General features: G+C 43.6%; 1 protein-coding gene across 3 annotated transcripts in view; it reads left to right on the forward strand.

Moving 5' to 3' along the window:
- The window catches only part of ABCA4 (ATP binding cassette subfamily A member 4), a 1046570-nt gene that overhangs the window by 590476 nt on the left and 438756 nt on the right, over positions 1-17338 (forward strand). For all 3 annotated transcript variants that reach the window (XM_069231419.1, XM_069231421.1, XM_069231420.1), the window contains one exon: positions 2814-3018. In XM_069231419.1, coding sequence (XP_069087520.1) covers positions 2814-3018 — 205 coding nt within the window. The remainder of the gene's footprint in view (positions 1-2813; positions 3019-17338) is intronic.

The following is a 17338-nucleotide window of genomic DNA, read 5'->3' on the forward strand; positions in this document are numbered from 1 at the left end:
AGTGACAGCTGTGAAGTAAATGTTAATTGCTGTACAATAACGTTTTGCACCAGCGCAAAGATGGAGCAAACCGACTTCACGTTATTTTTTCTGTATTTTAAATAATAAACTGAGAAAATACATTTCCTTCACTTTTTCCATTTTTCCAATGCGAAAGAAGAGAACTAGACTGAGGCAAATGAGAAAAATACAGATATTTTTGGACTATAAATTCTTTGTTAAATGATCAATAACACATTTAAAATATTTTATGTGCAATAATGATTTCGTTTAATAGTAGCAACAGTTTCACAGTTCCTTTTATCGATTTTTGCCCTGCTGCAAATGTGTTTCTGTAATATGGACTTGAGCTAACGTTCCGGATTAGAATTTCCAGAAGTCTCTCTCTTCCTTTTCTACATTTGTTGAGACAGCCCCTTGGAGCCGATGCTGTGTCTCTGCTTTAGATAATATTTTAATTGATACTAACGGTCCTCACATTATGTCTTAGCCCATCCTCCAGGGATAAGCCTGCATCCACTGTGGCAAATCTCACACCTTGCTAACTTGATGACGCTATCGGACATTGCTTACATGCTTATGACCAGAGATGGAGGGTAAAGAGAAAACAAAGGGCAAGTCATGTGCTCTTATGCAATCAGCATAGGTTACCCTAATTAGGCCCACGAGTAATCGTTGGTGCCACCAGTCCTAATACCAACTTCAAGTCTTTCAAATTCATCCACTGACATGGGGTGAGAAGTCCAATTTGGGAAGTTTGGGTATTAGGCCAGAAATCAGTGGTGACAAGCTGATCCTCCAGACTGACCTTACAAAGTGGAGATTCCATAGCTTTCTGAGATCTGCAGTCTCTGCAGAGGGTGCAAACCTCAGAGCTAACTTGGGGTATGTTTTCGGAATTAACAGAACTTTCCTAAAAGTCTTCTGCTAGTTAAATTTGTCTTGATTTCGAGAAACTAATTTTCCATCTCCGCTCCCAATTAAAAAGCATCCTTGCTAATTTCACACATAGTTAAGAGGTATTGGAACTTTAGGTCGAGGCTGCCTTGACTGAAATGGATAAAACCTACTGGTTGTAAGATAAAATACCACAACATTTCAGTCATAGGCATTCATTCGGCAACCTATTATTTGTCGAAATGTGTAATCATGGTTGACTTCAGTTGTTCTAGATTACTGTGTTTGAAAATGTGGGAACTATGGGCCATATTTATGGCCGGGTCACCCACTGCAGCAAGTCACCTTGCTGTGCTGCGCTGTGTGATAGGGAAAGGGCAGGAATGTGTTGTATTTAAGGCAATACGGTATGTTCCTGTCCTTTCCCCTGAACTTGCACAGAATGGGCTGCATATCGCGCCAACGCCAGCACTCTTGCACCATGGTGCACGGGTGGCTGCATGCAGGATTGTTTTTATGTAGAAAGGTTACCTTCCTGCACAAAAACAATCCCCTGAGGCTTTTTCCTCTTTCCATGTATGCTGCAGAATGCATCACACACCAAAAGAGGAATAACCAAGATATTTATCCTTATTACGCCTCCCTGAGGGGTTGTATCTTTTTGGCACATTCCTAGGTTTATCTCTTCTTGTAAATCTGGGAATGCATCAAAATCCATGGATGTTGCATGGGACCACCCATGCAACACCTTTTGAAAACATCTCCCTGGTGCAGAGTAATGTAATGCAGTGGTCACGCTGCGTTACATTACTCGAGATGTATGAAGCCATGCAGGGACACGCAATGTAGCCTTGTATGGCTTCATAAATCTCACTCAAGGTTTGCACTGCTCTTGCACTATGTTGTGTGGTGCAAGAGCAATGCAAAGGGGCTCATAAATATGCCCCTCGGTTTGGAAAATTGTGCCCCAGTGATGTGGTTGCATCTGATAGCAATCCAAAAGAAAGGTTGCCCGCAGCACAGTGAACTTAATAGGTTGGACACCAAAGTAAAAACATTCTCTCAGTCAGTCCTTAGAAGCCAAAGTAGATGAATAGTAGTTCTGGTTGTCCTAAAACAGTCAAACACCCATACTACAGTAAGGGCCATATGTACGAACACTTTTTCCCATAGACAGAGAATGGGTAAAAACCTTTGCTACATCTGGCCCTAAGAACCAAATACCACTCAAACAACACATAGAAAAAAACATACAGGTATCTGCCTGAGGAGCAGCATTGAAATAAGAAGATTCTGAACCGGCACATGATGTACAATAGAAGACATTTTTAGGTTGCGCATGCAAGCGCTCTGACGCGTTGTAATATATCTGTGGGTTTTTAACCACACCAACCGCAAGTCTATCACTGTCACTCATTCATGGACTTGCCTTTCAAAAATCCTTCATCATTTTTGGTAAATGCTTTACCTTAGTCCTTCCTTGGTGCGGTTTTGTTACTGCCTTGGCCATCAACCTTGTTACATGGATAATTGCACGATTGCCGATACGTTTGACTGTGAGCAAACTTCTTTTTCCTTTTGTGTCACTCCTTTGCGCTCACGCTCATGGAGGCCGTGGCGCTTTAAACTGGCTTGCTTATGTCAACTGTTTTACTTTTCATTTTCAATTTATGTGGCAAGAAAAGTCCAGTTAGGAATTTATAACGCTAATAGCTCTAACTCGAGCAAACGCGAGACCCATTGCATTGCAGATGCTTGTTTATAGAATTGTACTCTCTGATCTTCTAAAGATGCTGATGTGGAGTGGTTTTACAGGTGGTTTTAGATGATACTAACCTTCTTTCTTGACATAATCATAAAATCTTTGCATTGAAGCTCCTTGTATGTTCCTGACCTCCACTGTTCCTTTATTGCAGAGCTTGCTGTCTCCCGTCGCTTTTGGGTTTGGAACAGAGTATCTGTCTCGCTATGAAGAACAAGGCCTTGGGCTGCAGTGGGGCAACATACGGGCCAGCCCGGTAGAGGCTGATGAATACAGCTTCCTGTTCTCCGTCGTCATGATGCTCATCGATGCCTTTCTGTATTGGGTGCTGGCGTGGTATATCGATCATGTCTTTCCAGGTATGCCGTGGCGCCCACCTTGCTGACTTGTTCAATTTTACTTAGTTATTTTTGTGATTAAACACGGAAGATTTCGACTGTTGTGCGACCTCATGCACTCTGGCACATCCGTATTATATCACATAAAACAGCCTCAGTGACACGTTAACCCACCAGGACACTTATTTGTCGGAAAACCTGTTAATAAATAATGATGACTAACAATCAGAAAAATAACAACCCGTTCCTAAAATTAGCAAGCACAATTTAAAGGAATATTGTTTTTAATTAATCAGCAGCCAGTTTGTGTAAAACTCAGGATTAGAAAAACCGGGATTAGGGTTTTCTGACAGCAGAACATGAGCAGTTGGTCCTTTGAAGCCGTCAAATGATGTAATTCGAGTGAACCCCGAGGACTGCGCAAAAGCAAATGAAAACAAATGTTGGATAATATAGTCTAGTTCGGAAAAAAAAGACATGCACTTGTACCTTTTAGAGCAAATTATGCCAACATTTTGAGGCATAAGTACGCACAAGTTTTTCTGATGCAGTCAGGTGTTCCTACAATTTATGCTGGAAGTGCAGCTGTTGCCTGCAAACCTGTTATGGTTCCCAGTGGCTGCTCAAAAACTCCAGTGTGTGCACTAGTGAAGTCTTTTTCCACTGCAGTTTGTGCAGAATGGTTAAATAGACCACGCGCAGCACTCAGTTATTTTGCCGCTGCTGCGGTTAAGCTGATGTTGAATATGATAACCTGCCTCCCCGTTTATCAATTCTCTCTAAATTCCTTTCCTCTTAATCCGGCCTGGTTCCCAGAAGACAGCAGTTACACTCTCTCTGAAGGCTTTATGATGCATGCCAGGACCTAATGTTCAACTGTGGAAGGAATTCATGGAGCAAGGCAAACATAATCACTTCTGCTACATCACTGCATTAAAACTCATATAAAACAAAATAGGAAAGGATTTCATGGGTATTTATTAATAATTACTTCCAGCTACACATACAATTTTTCTCCATTGTACCAGCAAGAGGAATAGACTCTGTGAGATTCCGCAGAGTTGTGCGAGTGGGCATGTTGTACTGCCTGTGCAGATTTTTAGAGCCAGAAGCTTGATCCATGCTGAGGAAGAAGTGCGAACAGCACCACGCGGTGCACCAGAGGGCGCAGCTGATTGAATCGGTTTTGCTGCCGCTTGAGTAGATTTGGTCCACCACCTGCGACTGCCCGCTTTGGGAAAATCTCCCCAGAAGCCCTCCTAACACCCGAAAATCAAGCCAGGGACACCAATTCTTGTTTAAGCTTGCCAACTTACTGTTGGCGCATCACCCGCAAGAAAAAGCACCACCACCCAGCAGAGTGCAGAATTTGGCTGGAACTCCACGTTACATGTGTAACGCAGAGTGGCCAAAACTCTGTGAACTCTGCTGCCGGAGCAGAATTTATCACCCACCTCTAGCAAGCACTGGCTGCGTTATAATTTTTTTCAACTTTCAACCATGCTCTCCCCAGTGACTATGGCACAGAAAAGAGGGCAAAAAGACCAAAGGGTCGGTTTCCCAAATGGAACAGCTCTCCCTCAACAAATGCTGCTGAACCATGCCAGGCAGATGTGAACAGGATAACCTCTCAGTCCTTGCAATGCCTGTCCCAGTCAGAAAAATAGCCCCCTAAGTATTACTGTTGTCAAGGACTCAAAAACATTGTTGAATGGTGCTCAATAACTAATTAAATAAATACTGTAAAAACAGCAGAAAAAACAGCTATACTTTTGCTGCAAAAATGCTGCTCCTAGCAGAAAGCAACACCCTGCCATACTCCAGGTGGAAATTTCAGGAGCCAGCCTCCACCAAAAGCAATCCTCTAGCTTCAAAAGTGAGTAGTATTAACCCACTAATTTAAAAGTATTGTAAACTAATTACTTGTGCTTTAACATAAAATAAACAACTAAACTATATCTATTTGTGTCTCGAGACTTTAGCTTTCACTTAAAAATTAGACAAGAAAATGTCATCCTGCTGACAACAATGGCCAACTTCTCAAACATTAAATTCGATAAAGAAACTTTTTTAGTAAGCAAATGTAATAAAAAGTGAAAAAAATACAATCCCTAAATGTTAACATCATAACTATCACACAAAGACCTCAAAAACTAAACAGAACTATATATTATTAATTGTATAACCAAACCAAACATTCTATATTTAACAGAGAATGACACACTGCCTGAATCACATTTCAACAAAACTAAACAGAATCTGAACAAAAAAGCAAAACGTTAAAAGGGCATCAAATATATAAGGATGAAATGTAAAATTAATAATGCATGTCACAATATTATGAATAAAATATATTTTTTCACGCAATGTAAAAACGTATACCTGTAACATGTGCAGATAACATGGCAGAAAGAGGCACTTACATCATGTCTCAGAAAGGCAAACAATTATTATTGCTCATTGGATACATCTACAGCCCGGAGATGACAAGCACCAAGAATGTACACTGGAAATTTACAAACTACTTTGCTAATGCTTGGTATGTGAGGGCTACAACTAAAAATCATATTGAAATTAACATCAAAGGGGACAACCACCCCTCAACTGCAACAGAGATAGAAGTAAGGCATGTTTTACAAAATCCCAGAAAGACAAGCACTAGCTTCGAGGAAGATATAGGAACTATTTAAAACAATATATTACTTCAAGTTCTTGAGCACACTACGATTCACGTGCCATCAATCCCGAATTTAAAAACATTAAGATGACACACCAGAAAGGCCACAACAGAAACCCCTGCTGCTCTCAGATGACAGCAAGACCTTCATGTTCTAGAACACCCAACTACTACACACAAAATTGAGCCCTTCCTCCTGCACCATCATAATAATGACACCAGGAGGAGAATAGCCTCCTTAGAATAACCCAAAGCCAAGTATGAATGATGGATGGCAGTTTTAAATCATGCCTTCCACCATCCACATACATATACATCATACATGGTGAGTATCACAAAAGTAACATGCCCTAATTTATGCACAGCTTCTTAACAAGAAAGCTGCTACATTCTATGAACTACAAAGGAAAACCAAAGTAAAAACTAACAACTACGAGGGTGGTCTCAGTGCTGTAATTGGTGAGGAAGCTGCATTGGGAGCTGTCTAGTAGGTTGTATTTTTCCAGGTGTTCTGAGAGTTGTTTGTTGATGGCTTTTTCCAGGATTTTGGACGGGAAAGGGAGCAGCGAGATGGGTCGGTAATGTTTTAGTTCTCTGGGCTCTCCATTTTTTTTTTGAGGAGCGGCTTGACGTCTGCTTGTTTCCAGGCTTCGGGGATGGTGGCAATTCTGATGGATGTGTTGATGATGAGAGTGAGGATGAGGCTGATTTCCTTCTGGGCCAGGTTAAAGATGTGATGGGTGCAAGGGTCGCTGGGTGAGCCGGAGTGAGTAGAGGTCCGCTGTTTCCCGAGTGGATAGGGGCTCCCTGTCTGTGATCAGCTGGCTGTGAGATCGTCCTTCTGGGGTGAGAAGATGTTCGACGTTGGTGGGTTGTGGAGGAAAAGTACTGTAGATTGCTGTGATTTTGTTGTGAAAGTATTCAATCACTGAGTTGCAGAGGGTCTGTGACAGTTGAATGGAGTTTTAGGTGGCTACCGGGCAGGAGAACTCTTTGAAGATCTTAAAAAGTTCCTTTGGGTGGTTGGCACTTTCTTCAATGCTGTTGAGAAGGGGGATTTTCTTTGCTTCTTTGATGCGGAGATGGTATTTGTTAAGAGCAGACTAAGCGGTCTGTAGACTGAGCGGTCTGTTTGATCTCTCATGGTGCTCCATTGTCTTTCTAGTTGCTTGCAGAGTCTTTTGGGTGTGTGGAGGTCAGGGGTGAACCATTTTGCCGGTTTTCTGGATCTTCTAGTGGTGGAGTTCGTGGTGGGGGCTAATTTGTTGGTGCAGTTGAGGAGCCAGTCTGTTGTTCAACATTTAGACTTATTTGGCTATTTCATTACATCCTTGAATATCAAGTTTGCAATAACCAATGCTTGTTAAATGTCTCATTTATTATAACCAATGCTTGTTGATTATACACATTGCATTTCACCTGGTAACCTTGTGCCAACTGTAACTGCCAAAACATGTGCTCTTCACAATGTGATCTGTTTTGAACATGTGCCACAATCAGGAGCATAATTGCTCATTTCCTTAACAAGCAATCAACTGCCAAAAAGCACATGTGCACATTTGCTTATTTAAGGATGCTTGTGAGTCTGAGGCCTTTCTTGGCTTTATACCTATTGCTCTGCTCACCTGTTTCTAGTCAAGTCAAGTTCCTTGTCCTCCAGCCTGCTTCTGGTGGAGTTCCAGTGCAAGTTAAGTACCTTGTCCTCCAGCCTGCCTCCAGTTGAGTTCTAGTTTTCTTCGTTCTCCGATCAGCTTCCAGTCAAGTTCCAGTATCTCTCATCCTCCGGACAGCCTCCAGTTAAGATCCTGTGATCCTCGCCCTCCGGTCGGCTTCCTGCAGACTCCCAGCTCTTTTCTTCTATCTTCTGCCTACGCTCCCATATTTGCTGTAGAAAAGAGAAAATAAGAAAGGTGAAAAAACCCAGTTTGGGTTCTTCTGAAATTTTCAAGCAAGTAACTTCATTTCAAGGTCATAGATAGATTAATCACTTAAATGAAACAAAACAGAGCTATGTCTTTTAAATAATCTATGACAGTAAGAACTAGCGTGATTTTTTTCGTTTGGATGGGAATTCAAGATACGGCTAAACAGACATTAAGGAAAGTCATACTTCCTGTAACAAGCTCTCCCCTGAGAATTAGATCGGAAATAGAGCAAGTTCATCAAGACTATTATGGGCAAGAGATTACACCAGAACACAAAGAAGCACTTTAGTCAAGTTGATTGTTTTTGAGTTTGGACATTGCTGAAGAGACTCTAAAAGTATTGTAAAAAGAGGAAGAAACTTGTTCAGCCTTACAGAAACGTGTGCACAATTTGTGAACAATAACTGACATTTTGCAATAGTTTATGAAAATTCAATGTATTAATGAAGTCATTATTTTGCAGCACAGAATCCTAAAAGCCAAGAACCCAGTATTTTGAGCAATCAGAAGTCCTGATGCCCAACATGACACGCAGTCCAGTGTCCAGCAGTCTGATTCTGCAGTCCATGAAGCAGAAGCTGGTATTTTCTCTTCCCAAAATCCCATTCCCCTTGAGGACTTGCAAGAGGGAAATGTACTCTTCATTGTGGTCACGTTAGTCCTTGCTGTGATTGGGGAATTGTCATTGCCCCCATCGGAATGCCTGGAATTCAGGTGAGTAGCTCGCACAAAACACAGTTGGATAGTCTGTTGGCATCTTGTTCTAGATTGTCTGAAAGTGTGAGTCTGTTGGAGTGGAGGGTGTTGCTCCATTGAGTTCCTGTGACTTTCTTCCATCTGCGGAGGGGAGCTAGCAGTGGCGCGGTTGAGGGCTCAGGTCAGTAGTCTATGGAGAAATGCATCAGGTAGTGGTCGGTCCACATGGGTTCTGAGGTGTGGGAGAACCTGTCTTTGTTGCTGGCCGAAAAGATGGGGTGTGGGACTGGCAACAAGTTGTCTGAGTCCTATGTTGTTGAGGTTGTCCAGGAGGTTGGCGGAGTTGTGGTCGAGGGATCATAAAGGGAGAAGTTGGAATCTTCTAGAAGTATGCAGTCGATGACCAGCGGGCGATGAAATCGTCAATGTCTTTGCAGAAGCCAAGACAGGGACCTGGGGGAGTGTATGGTCATTCTGGCATTGATACTGATGAGAATGTTGATGTGTTCCATGAGGTGGGATGACCGTTCTTCAAACGTGGTGCATTAGAGGCTGTCTTTGTGCATGATGGCAATGCCTCCTCCAGGCCTGTTTTGGCAGTCTTTGTGAACCATTTTGTAGCCTACAGGGGTGGTGCATGCAATGTCCGGGGATGACATGGGCATGAGCCAGGTCTCAGTGATGAACAATAGTAATGGTGTTGCATATTTCTGAGGTGTGTTTGCAGAGGGATCTTGAGTTGATTAGTAGCCAGTGTAGTTTTTTCTCTGGACTGGTGGGGGCTGTAATGTGAAAGTGGGGATCTCCGACTCCGTGGAGCAGGTTAAGCAGACCTGGCGACATGTGAAGTGTCCTTTCCTGTTCCGGGGGGAGGTGGTGCAGCAGTTGATGTCCTTGTTTCTGGGAGCCAGGTCCAGGAGTTTGGCGACAGAGTAACAGATGGTGGGAGATCCAGGGTTTCGGGCGCTGGGCATGGTCCAGTCACAGACAGGCACAGACAGGCTTGCCTCTGGCCGCCATTAAGTAGGTCATGGGAGGGCGGGCACAGTGGGAGGGGGGCAGGCAACAAGAGCGGGAAGTGAGAAGTAAAACAGCAGGAAAAGGAGGTGGGGACTGGGGGCTTGACGAGCAAGACAGAGAACAAAGATTAATGGGCAAACACAATGACAAGAGAGACAGAAAACGGCGAGACAATGGATGACAGGAGAGACAGAAAAGAGGAAAAACAACAGATGACAGGAGAGACAGAGAACAGGAAGGACAACGGATGGCAAAACAAACAAGCAGGAGAAAGGCTCAACACAGAACGCTTGGCAGCAGCAGCACTTGGCAGCAGAGGAGCAAGGTTCAGGGCCTGCTGAACCTTGTGACTGAGTGACATCTATTTAGTGACAATGAGTGCAGTTGAGTGTCAGAGAACATAAATGAGTCTGATTGAGTGAAACTGATGGACTCAGAGTAACACTGAGAACAAGTGAGGGTGACTGAGTGAGAATGTATAAGTAAGTGTGAATGGGTAAGAATAATTGAGTGAAAGTAAGATTGCATGCACAAGAGTGATGAAGAATGAATGATTGCAAGTGAGAATGAATGAGGAGGAATGTGAGTGAGTAAATTAGGTTAGTGTGAGTGAGAAATGTGGTGTTATGCTTTTGAGTCTGCTGTTATCTCAGGCCTTTGGAGTAGAATTCTTGGCTTGTAGAGAAACCCATATCAAACTGCTGGTGCTAGAATATTGAAAGCAATTCTTAGAATGACAGGCTCCTATGACAATATACTGGCAAAGTCATACTAAAGGTAATATTTGCTACTGACATACTAGATGTAATAACTGGTCCTGGAATGCTGGAGGCAATTCTTGGCATAAGGAACGACAACCATGCCATATGCAAACAGGACAACCATAACAATTTGCTGGCCTTGACATTTTACACGTAATACTTGAAATGAGGATCACCTATAATATGTTGATGGCACTAATGACAAAGCTATAGCACTGGCATATTGTATGTAATTATTGGCCTAATGGGGTACACATGACAAAATTCTGACTTTAGTATAATGGAGGTAATTATGACAAATAGTAGGTCCCACAGCACATTTTTTTTACAAAAAAGGGGTCAACTGCTGGTGAGCATCCAATTTCACTGGCTTGGCACATCATGAAAGAACTTGAATAATTAATGAGTCCCCTTTCGAAATCTATTGCTTTAGAGCAAATTTATTTAAAAATTGTGATTTAAAGTCTATTTGACTCATTTTATTTTTCAAAATTATCTCAAGGAAGGCACCACTCCACCAACATCATTCTCTAGAAGGGGTTGGGCTCACTCATTTCACATGCTCGCCAAGGCAAATATTATAGCCCACCACTTTCAAAGATCACCAGACCCCACTGCAAGAGCAAAAGGAATTACCCATTAGAAAACCCATTAGAAAAAAGAGGGTAACAAACACAACATAACACAATATAACCTAACATGGAGAATGTCGGGGGTAGCCTCACAAAATAAAAAGCAACGGGTGGTGGTGAAATTAAAATTGCCTTAAAGGTTTTACAAATTAATATGGAATTTTCCCCAAAGATGCTCTATTGAAATTATATGAAGCTTCACATAACCCCCATCAAACTTTCAAACCATATCTGTAAGCCCATTTGGGACCCATTTGTTTGTGGATAGCAACTTTGCACGTATGTATTACTCAAGCATCCCCTCTCCCCACCCTGCATTGTCCTTGCAGTGGCTCAGTGGTTATCAAAGCATCAGGCCTGGCGATTATTCCCTTTCTACCTCTATTCCTCTTTCATCTGTTTCTGTTGAGCAAGACTTCCTCCGCATATTTCCTTCCTGCCAGTGTCAGGGATATGCCAATGCATTCTCCATCGTCCACCTGACCCATAATATAGGTTTTTGCATGGCCGCCTAATCCTAGCAAAACAACAGCCTATCAGCTTCTCCATGCCGTATTCATGCCAAACTCTGGACCACCATTCCCCCAGACGTGGTGAGACTTTTTGTTTCCACAACTGCATTCCACATACTTCTGATGAAATAGAAAGATGAAATAAAAAACATAGGGGGTCAATATGACATCTGCGGTATTCTTCAAATACTGCTGATGCCACGGGTGCCAATATACTGCCGCGGAGGCGACGATCCATCTGCCAAATTATGGACACTGCCAGACTTCCGCCATACTTAGGGCAGAAATACAGCAGTAGCCATGCTGGCAGACGATGGTGTCCCAACGATGCTCCAACCTGCACCGCCCTGCCAGTACGACGCCGCCAGCTGTATTAAGGCCTTTAATACGGCTTGGCGGTGTCCTGCTGGCAGTACTCTGCTGGCTGTAGCAGCGCCCCTTCCCTTTCCCTGCCAGACAACCTTCTCCCTGGAACAGGTATGGTGATCTTCCCACAGGGGGTGGGGGGTGTTGTGTGTGAGTGTGTGGTGTCTGCGTGTATGTATGAATGTGTGTGCGTGTGTGAATGGGAGTGGTGTGGTGTATGTGTGGTTGTATGCATGTGAGTCAATGCATGTATGAATGTTGAAGTGAGTGCATCTCTGCATGTCATTGTGTATGTATGTGAGTATGCATGTTTGGATGTCTGTATGTATGCGTGTATGGATGCCTGTGAGTATGTCAGTGTGTATTTGTGCCTGAATGTGTGTGAGTATGTATGAGTGAATGCATGTATGGATGAGTGTGAATGGATGCATAGCTGGATCTATAGGTGAATGCGTGTATGCGTGGTGAGTGTGGGCGTCTGTGTGCATGTATGCGGGGAGGCGGTGGGGGTGGTGGGCACTGTGACTGTAAGGGGGAGAGGGTAATGTGTGTGTGGCTGTGCATGTATGGCTGTTAGGGGTGGGAGCAGTTGTGTGATCGGCAGATGTCTACGTGTGTATGAATAGGTGTTGTGAGTGTGTGTGTGTCTATGAGTGTGTGCGTGAATGGGGGTGGGTGTGTGTGTGTTTGCATCGGAGGGGGTGGGGGTGTGTGTTTGCATCGGAGGGGGTGAGGGGGTGTGTGTTTGGATTGGAGGGGGTGAGGGGTGTGTTTGCATCGGGGGTGGGTGGGTGAGTTTGGATCGGGTGGGTGGGAGGGTGAGTTTGGATGGGGGGTTGGGGTCGAGCTGTTTACCAGTGACAGGGAAGGAATTCCCTGTCACCAGTAGGCCCTACTGCCATGGTTTTCGTGGCGTTCCTACCGCCACGGAAACCATGGTGGTAGGCCGGCTCATAATACCGTCAGTGGTACTCTGTGGGCCGCCGGGTCGGAGATGAACATCTCTGGCCCAGCAGTTCATACTGCCATGGCGTTATGAGTGGTGATGTGGTGGGTTGGCAGCGGCCAAACCCACCACACTCATATTGTGGCGGTATACACCTCTAGCCTGTTGGCGTGATACCACCACATTAACCCTGGCGATCAAAAGACCGTCAGGGTCAAAATGAGGGCCTTAGTTTTTTAAATGTGAAAAATGATGTGTTTGAATAAAAACGTCATCTCTGTTCTTAGCATGAGTGATGGTGCCTTGTATATGATCATAAATTAAAATGTATTAACAGTAAGAAATAATTTAGCCTAAGAATATTCATATTCTGTATCAATTAATATATATGGACAGAACTACTACCTTTTTTTAAAAGGTTTTTTTTTACTCTCCCTATGATTTATTAATACATTGCTCATTGAGGTGTACTCCCAAGGAACTATTATATAATCAATATTTGTAGTATAAATGACTTAGCCTGTGTGTTATATTAATCCAGAGGTAGAAGTGGGAGGGGAGAGAGTTTCCTGTGCTGTGAAGCAAAGGGAGGGACAGGGAGCTGAACAAGAAACACACCTTCTTGCCAGGGTGTCTACTGCCTGAAAGAAATGTAAATGCCCGCATTTAGTTAATCTTCAAATGTTAAGGCTGCTTGGAAGCTGGTGTTGGCTTTAATTGATGGAGTCACTTGAATAATATTCTGTTTGAGAGGCATTGTAAGGTGACCTAATGAGCTGTGGAGTGTTTCCTTTTAATGGAGTTATAAAAATGTTTGCACTTAGGTACACTTAGCCGCATATTACTCAAGATTTATATTTTGGAAGCACTCTTTTTATCTTAAAAGTATATCTTTCGGTGAACTTTGTGGCAACCTATCTTGTACTGTGTGTAACGGCGGCCATATTCACACTGTTTTATGTCCCAGGCTCTGACTTAGTAAAACAAAAAAACAGGTCACTATACCCCACTGCACTAACTAGAATTCACTTTTGTGGCTCTCCGGTTACACACACAGATAACTGCAGTGACAGTATTAACCAATAGAGATTTCACAGTATAAAAAAGTGCACCTCTCACTGATTAGTTTAATTTGCATTTATTGTTCATCTAAGGTGTTTGTTATTTTATACGCAGTTACGTGAAGGTGAAATACCAATAAAATAGTTACAGAATATTTTGTTCTTTTTAGCCACACTTTTGATCCTGCCCACAGGTTACTGACCGACCACAGGATCATAGTTCCCATACATTTTCTAAAGCACTTGGCTACATGTACCAAAGTTTGGTTTTGTGACTTGCAATTTGCGAGTCGCAAAACCTTATGTTGCACAGTGTGAATGACACTATTTGCGATTCGCAAGAGGGTCGCAAATGCCCACCTCATGAATATTCATGAGGTAGGTCGCAATTTGCGACCCCCTTGGGAATAGCTGCCCTCACAGGGATGGTGGCCTGTTGGAGACAGCAGACACAATGTCAGTGACTGCTTTTCAATAAAGCTGTTTTTTTTATGCAGCCTGTTTTCCTTAAAGGAAAAGGAGATGCATTTCAAAAACAAAAAATTAAACGTTTTTGTTTCATTTTTTCAGAGCAGGCAGTGGTCCTTAGGACTGCCTGCTCCGAAAAAATGTTTTTACTGCCATTTACAAAGGGGAAGGGGTCCCATGGGACCCCTTCCCGTTTGCAAATGGATTAGTACCAGTGTGACACTAGTGCTAACTGCGATTGTTTTGCAACTGCATTGCCGTCACAAAACAATCATACATGGGACTGCGACTCGCAATTAGGAAGGGAACACCCCTTTCTAATTGCGACTCGCAATCCCTTTTTGCGATTCGGTAAATAGTTTACCGAATCGCAAAAATGGGTTTGTACATGCCAAAGTGCAATTTGCACATCGCAAATGCCCAGATTTGCTGTTTGCGATGTGCAAAATGCTACGTACATGGAGCCCTTGGACCGCTGTATTAATCAAGCAGTTATTATTAAAATTCAACAGTATCAAATATTGTGATGTCACGCTTTTCCTAGCGGTTGCTGTCGGCAGTATTTGCAAACCTTATTTTGTGCTTAAGAATTGCAGGAGGGGTAGTGGTGAAGATGCATCACTCCTGTAAATTGTATGCATCCGCACCAAGGACCCTCATCCTTACCACTCTCGAGGAGTCACCCTGCTGATCTCAAATGTCGAAGCCATTAGCTGCTCATAATCTCCCTTCATTATATTGCGAATCGGCTTTTTGCCATGTCAAAGGGTGGCAGTGTGCACACCCAGCGCCTACTTTCTTACTCAGGTGAGCTGTGGCTTAGCGTTCCTGTTTCACAGTGATCAGAATACAAAGGTTCGTAGAGCGGGTGTTACCGCTTTTTGTGGACTTCTCCATTGTTCCCAGGAAGGGATGATTGCACGTGCGCCGTTCAGTACGCGCACGTAGCTGCTAAATTGCCCCTTTGTGTGTGCCAACATCGGACATTCCTATCTTTTTAGCCGACAGACACATATCAGGGGGCTTTTAGGGGGAAGTCAGCGAGGACAATGAGGCAGGGGAGCAGTGGCTGCTGCGGGCACTTGTGATCTGCTGGAAATACCGGGTGTGGGAGGGGATAGCTCAGTGTGAGGAGACATTCCACCAGATACAGGTGAAGCCCAGCAGCGTTTCACACCAGGACGGAAGCCCCAAGGGCACACACTCCAGAGTGGTCTGTTCTAAAACAAAGGACCTCAGGATTTGTCAAGCAATGGATTTACTTCCCCTTTCAGGTGGAAATACGTGTTCGCACCTAATGTGTACCTGATACACTGTGCCCCCAAGCCTCCCTGAAACCACATGAATATTCATATTACTACTTGACAGTTTGGGGAACCACCTCAGACGTGCCAAGTCGACTCTTTTGTCATCTCCACCTGGCCCAGCATCTCGACGGTGTCTTCAGGCAGTCCTGTTCTTCAACTTTCATCACCAGCCACCGTACACTGAGATCTGTACATAAACCCACCCCAAAAAAAAAAAACGGGATAGTAAAACTAGAAGTTCCAGCACGCTTTGTGCTATTGACGGAAAAAACGACAGGATAAACGTCACTAAACTGACTTGGTCCTGATAATATCTTTGATGAGCTTGCAACCTGTCTCGCAATAGTTCGAAGAGTAGATCAGAATAGGTTATGACGTGATTTTGCAGTCGCAAAAGGCAAAAATCCCCATTTGCGATGACAAATGGCCTTGTACAATGTACGATCCCTATTTTCCGAGTCGGTATCCAGTTACCGACTCACATAATAGGGATCACGACTTGCTGGGGGATGTATGATTGTTTTGAGACCTTAAATAAACAATCGCAGTTAAACACCAGTTTCAAATTGGTGTTAACCCATTTGCAAACAGGAAAGGGTCCTGGCAGGGCCCCTTCCCCTTTGTGAATGGTAGCGAAAATGTTTTTTCAGAGCAGGCAGTGGTCCTAGGGACCACTACCCTGAAAAAATGAAAAGAAAACTTTTCATTTTTATTTTTGAAATGGATTCCACTTTCCTTTAAGGAAAATGGGCTGCATTAAAAAAAAAAAACTGCTTTATTGAAAAGCAGTCACAGACATGTCCCAAGCAGGCCACCATCCATGGGAGTGCAGCCATTCCCAAATGGGTCGCAAATTGCGAGCTGCCTCATGAATATTAATGAGCCCCTTGCGACCCATTTGGAAATCGCAAAAAGTGTGGTTAACACTGTTGTACTTTTTGCCATTGGATCAAGTGCAAGCAAGGAAAACTGCCTTCTCTCTGACTGTTGTGGTTAGGTAGTAAAATTCAAAATTCAACAGGGGTTCATGGGCCTCCGAGATGAGGTGCCACTGCACCTGATGCACCATTGGTAAGTAGGCCCCTGATGCAATTAAAAGACAAGGGCTACTTGAATCTACCATTGTATTGGGAATTAGTGACACCTGCTAATTACATTGCTTAGAAACTGCACTGTAACACACATGATATTTATTACACGAGGCAGCCGGATTTGTCTGCTTTACGCTCTTAAACTTAAGATTTGCGACTTTCGCATATAATTTTCTTCAGAGCTGACCTCCACGAAACGATTGCTTTAAGACATCTCAAGCTGCCCAATGCTGGCTGTACAGAGTTCAGTCCCAGTATGCACATAGACCACGGTTTGACAAACCCAATAATTTTACCTTTTGCATAAATAAACGGTTCTAAAGAAATGTCTGCTAACAAATGCAGTGCTGGAGAAACATTAGCTTTCCTCACATGCACATATCTGCTGTACAGGAAGCAGCAGTGCAAGCTTTCCTCACATGCCCGTCTGAGGTACATGAAGCAGCAGTGTAAGCTGTCCTCACATGCCCTTTTGAGGTACAGGAAGCAGCAGTGCAAGCTTTCCTCACATGCACGACTGAGGTACAGGAAACAGCAGTGCAAGCTTTCCTCACATGCATGTCTGAGGTACGTGAAGCAGCAGTGGAAGCTTTCCTCACATGCACGTCTGAGGTACAGGAAGCAGCAGTTCAGGCTTTCTTCACATGCACATGGCTGAGGTACAGGAAGCAGCAGGGCAAGCTTTTCTCACATGCATGTCTGAAGTACAGGAAGCAGTAGTGCAAGCTTTCTTCACATGCACATATGAGGTACATGAAGCAGCAGTGCAAGCTGTCCTCACATGCCCTTTTGAGGTACAGGAAGCAGCAGTGCAAGCTTTCCTCACATGCACGACTGAGGTACAGGAAGCAGCAGTGCAAGCTTTCCTCACATGCCCGT

The sequence above is a fragment of the Pleurodeles waltl genome, chromosome 4_2 (assembly GCF_031143425.1).
Source record: "Pleurodeles waltl isolate 20211129_DDA chromosome 4_2, aPleWal1.hap1.20221129, whole genome shotgun sequence".
NCBI classification, from domain to species: Eukaryota; Metazoa; Chordata; class Amphibia; order Caudata; family Salamandridae; genus Pleurodeles; species Pleurodeles waltl.